The sequence below is a fragment of the Lycium ferocissimum genome, chromosome 6 (genome assembly GCF_029784015.1).
Source record: "Lycium ferocissimum isolate CSIRO_LF1 chromosome 6, AGI_CSIRO_Lferr_CH_V1, whole genome shotgun sequence".
Lineage (NCBI taxonomy): Eukaryota > Viridiplantae > Streptophyta > Magnoliopsida > Solanales > Solanaceae > Lycium > Lycium ferocissimum.
The window spans coordinates 449345-453918 of NC_081347.1; the positions used below are offsets into that span (position 1 = coordinate 449345).

A 4574-nucleotide genomic window follows, 5' to 3' on the forward strand; every position below is an offset into this window, starting at 1 on the left:
ATGTATTATATTTCATTTGGTTTGGTTTTAATAATTTTAAAAACCAGCTAGATTGGTTTGATTTTGATTTTAACCCAAAACCGACCCAAACTGACCCATGAACACCCCTTCCTTTGGCTATCATCAAACCGTTAGGAAGTTAATCATTCCTGAAACTATGACAATTGGAAATGCATTACATATTGCGGTTCGTAAAGAATGTCAAACATTTCACAAGAGTTGACACCGATAGTAAAGGAATTAAATTTATCGAGAAAAAATGGGAAATGCGCATTTGCTTGAAATTATTTCCAACTAGCTATTTTGCAAATAACATACATGAATATATTGGTAGAGACAACCTCGATGTAGTTCATTTTAGGAATAAAAATAGGTGTAATCACCTTCCTCCTAGTTTTTCAAGAACTTTAGTAGTACATGAAACTTCTTAGGATGAACAATTTCTCACCGACTTATAAATGAACCTTATGAATGAATAAACAAGTGGAATACATACTCCAAAAGTTTAGGGATAAAATGTTCAAAATCCTAAACTTTGAAGGGGCAATATGTACATCATCCTCTTGATCAAATACAAAACAGTGCACCTCTTTGCGATTTCTCTTCAGAGTTGATAAGGCGGCACTGAAAATGGCATCTACTCCAAGCTCTACCCTATCTCCTCTTTATGAAAAATCCAACTTCTTTTGCAAATTCACTTTCCCCCTCAAACTTTACTCCAAATCCAAATTCACCCCCCAAGTTTCACTTCAAGAACAACCCCAAATAAAAAACGTTTCTTCTACAAAAAGCAAGCTTTGGGTCAACCCCAAAAGCCCAAGAGCTTCAGAACTGAAACGAAAATCTTATGATTTCAGGTATGCTTCATTAGTGAAAGTAGCTGAGAATTTAGATTCTTGTAACCCTGTAAAAGATGATGTTTTTACTGTTTTATCTGGTTTGATGAGTGACAAAGTAATAGTAGTAGAACAAGATGCTGTTGTTACTTTGAATAACATGTCTAATGCTGAAACTGCATTGTTGGCTTTGAAATACTTTCAAGAAAAGTTGAAATTGAGTAAAGAAGTGATTATTTATAATGTGACTTTGAAAGTTTTGAGGAAAAATAAGGATTTGGAGAGAGCAGAGAAGGTGTTTGATGAAATGCTTGAGAGAGGGGTGAAACCTGATAATGTTACGTTTTCGACGATTATTAGTTGTGCTAGGCAATGTAATTTGCCTGAGAAAGCGATAGAATGGTTTGAGAAATTGCCGTCTTTTGGATGTGAACCCGATGATGTTACGTATTCGGTGATGATTGATGCTTATGGTAAGGCTGGTAATGTAGATATGGCGTTGAGTTTGTATGATCGTGCGAGAACGGAGAAGTGGCGTATAGACGCTGTGACGTTCGCGACGCTGATTAGGATTTATGGTTCGGCGGGGAATTTTGATGGGTGTTTGAATGTGTATGAGGAAATGAAAGCGCTTGGCGTAAGGCCTAATATGACTGTGTATAACAGTTTGTTGGATGCTATGGGAAGAGCTAAGAGACCGTGGCAGGCAAAGAACATTTATGCGGAAATGATAAGCAATGGGTTTGAACCAAGTTGGGGTACTTATGCTTCACTCATTCGGGCCTATGGTAGGGCTCGTTATAGTGAAGATGCTCTTAAAATCTATAAAGAAATGAAGGAGAAGGGATTGGAGCTGAGTGTCGTACTGTATAATACTCTTTTGGCAATGTGTGCTGATGTGGGACTTACAGATGAGGCTGTTAAAATTTTCGAGGAGTTGAAAGGCTCGGGGACTTGCCAACCTGACAGCTGGACGTACTCTTCTCTAATCACTATATACTCTTTTAGTGGGAAGGTCTCGGAGGCGGAGGCCACATTGGACGAGATGATGGAAGCAGGGTTTGATCCAAATATCTTTGTACTGACCTCACTCATTCAGTGTTATGGAAAAGCAGGTCGGACAGATGATGTCGTAAGAACATTCGACAGACTGTCAGATTTGAGATTATCTGCCGATGAGCGGTTTACTGGTTGTCTTCTTAATGTGTTGACACAAACAGCAAAGGAAGACCTTCATAAGCTGACTATCTGCCTTGATAGGGCAAATCCGAAGCTTGGGCATGTGGTGAAACTCCTGGTGGATGAAGAGGTTGTCGAAGAAGAAGGGGATTTTAAGAAACATGCTGCTGAACTTTTGGATTGTGTAACTATTGATGTCCGGAAAGCTTACTGCAACTGTTTGATTGACATCTGCGTCAACCTTAATAAGTTGGGGAGAGCTTGTGAGTTGTTAGATATTGGGCTAACTCTCAACATCTATACTGATATTATGTCTCGGACTGCAACTCAATGGTCTTTACATTTGAAGAGCCTCTCACTTGGGGCAGCTTTGACAGCATTGCACATCTGGATGGGTGACTTGAACAAAGCACTTGAAAATGGGGAGGAGTTCCCGTCACTGCTTGGAATCAACACAGGACATGGAAAACATAAATATTCTGAGAAAGGTCTAGCAGGCGTATTTGAGTCACACCTTAAGGAATTGAACGCTCCATTCCACGAGGCACCTGATAAGGCTGGGTGGTTTTTGACTACAAAGGTTGCAGCTACATCATGGTTGGAGTCTAGACGTGCTCAAGAGGTGGTTGCTGTTTAGCAGTGGCTGAGGGTTCTTTGCTCTCTGGCCTTGATGATTCTTGTGCTACAGAGATTTTGTACTCTTAGATCTGAAAGGTACCTTTCGTAGATTATTCATTCTTTAGGATACCTCTTCTTTCTATGTTGGGAGTTTTGAATTGAGTCCAGTAGCTATCCAAGTATATCTCTTGCAATCAGCAATAGAAAAAGAATTTGAGGAAAAAATGAATGTGATATCATATTAATATTTGGATTCTGCCATAACATCTGACCATATCTTGCATAGAACACTACACTAAACTGATGTAAAACTTGGAAAATGTTTTCTATGGCACCAGTTGCTTTTTTATTCATATATAAGTATTAGGCACCAAGTTACTGTTTTCCTTCTATGGGGGCAAATGTAGCTAGCTCTTTTTCATAAAAAACCAGAGAGGAAGACGTCTCTTCTAAATATCGACTGAGTTAAGTTTATTGACAAGGATGTATACTGCACTTGTATCAATTTATGTATGAGCTGTGATGACAAAAAAATTTCTGTTCTTTCTCAAAGCAACCTTTCTTGCATTTCAGTCAACTGAGAAAAGCCATAAAAAGTAATTCCGATTTGGCATCCTGGTTTTTTATGCTATAAGCATTGTTTATACCCGTGCACATATTTCCTGAAGTTCATACCAATAGTTGAATTACTGAAGAAAATTTAATATCTGAGATAAAAAGGAGCATATCCTTCGTACATTGTACAGCGGAGGGAATTGCTGATTAAATACTTGCAAAAACAAATGGACATTTTAACCAAGTGACCAAATTTGAGATCAATATCAAGCTGTTCAGTTTTTGCTGAAAGCCTTGCTTTTTTGGGGAAGAAAATGTTACCCACATTTGACCCATCCATGGTTTGAGCAGCTGACTACTCTGGTTACAACCTAAATTAAGAAAAGTGGCGCCAGGTCTCGTGATGAATATGAGAATATTCATGTATCCTCTGTCCACCTCTCCGAGCTCTCCCTTTAACATCTCTGAGGACACCTATCCCATCTTCTTCCTGCCATCCCTCTTTTAACCGATATATCTTCCACGACCTACTCGTCCTCTTTCAGTCTCATACATGGCTATCACATGCTCTTTCTCCGTAGCAAGGCCTGCCATCGCCATGCCATCACATATAATTTTTAGTTTTCTCAACTCCTTTTATTGTTGGTCAACCACTTCTCAGTTCCTGAAGGCTTAATTGAGCTTGCGTTGCCTCATCTTGAGGAGATCATTTACGCGTCATTCACATTGTTGAGGAATGGTTTGATCTGCTCCTATCAGCTACCCAATACGACAAGCACATTGGTCAGGAAATTCAGAGCTAGTTGTCCTAACCAAACGTGGACTACTAATCTGAATTTGCGGGAAAGTGAACTTTGTGGAATTATGCGAAGGACTGAAGGCCACTACATGTAACTGGATGTTCAGCTTTATTTGGTAATGGGGTTTCGTTTTCCCTGTTACTAGCTAGTTAGCCACGAAATTCAGGTATCGTCGATATACATGTTTGTCACAATGTAGTGAAAATTAATGAAATTTTGTGCAGTGTTCAGGAGATCACACATGATTCTGTAGACAGTTATCATTGTTGCAGAAATGTTAGCGCATATTTATATGACGGAACATAATTTGATTTGCATTGTCTTATGTTTTTTAGCCGGTTACTTTTCAGTTTTAATCACCTAAAAGCTTCCTGAATCTGTGAGTAGGAAAAGAGAAGTCCTTGGGGTATTCTTTGTGTAGTATCGCTCCTCGATCTAAATCTTTTTCAGTCGGGGGAACTGAAAATTTGGTAATTAAACAGATGACTGCCAAATTCGTTTTTGTGTAATTTTCTCCTTTTCGTCGTCCTCCTCCTCCTCCTTCTTATTAGTCTTTCGTCCTCACCAGGATGTTGACTTATTAAAG

At 39.0% G+C, this 4574-nt stretch overlaps 1 protein-coding gene across 1 annotated transcript; it reads left to right on the forward strand.

The window, feature by feature from the left end:
• The first annotated feature begins 504 nt into the window (after positions 1 to 504).
• LOC132058779 (pentatricopeptide repeat-containing protein At4g16390, chloroplastic) lies at positions 505 to 2882 on the forward strand. Its single transcript, XM_059451114.1, has one exon. The coding sequence runs from the start codon at positions 631 to 633 to the stop codon at positions 2650 to 2652; it is 2022 nt and encodes a 673-aa protein (XP_059307097.1). The 5' UTR covers positions 505 to 630; the 3' UTR covers positions 2653 to 2882.
• Positions 2883 to 4574: the final 1692 nt, after the last annotated feature.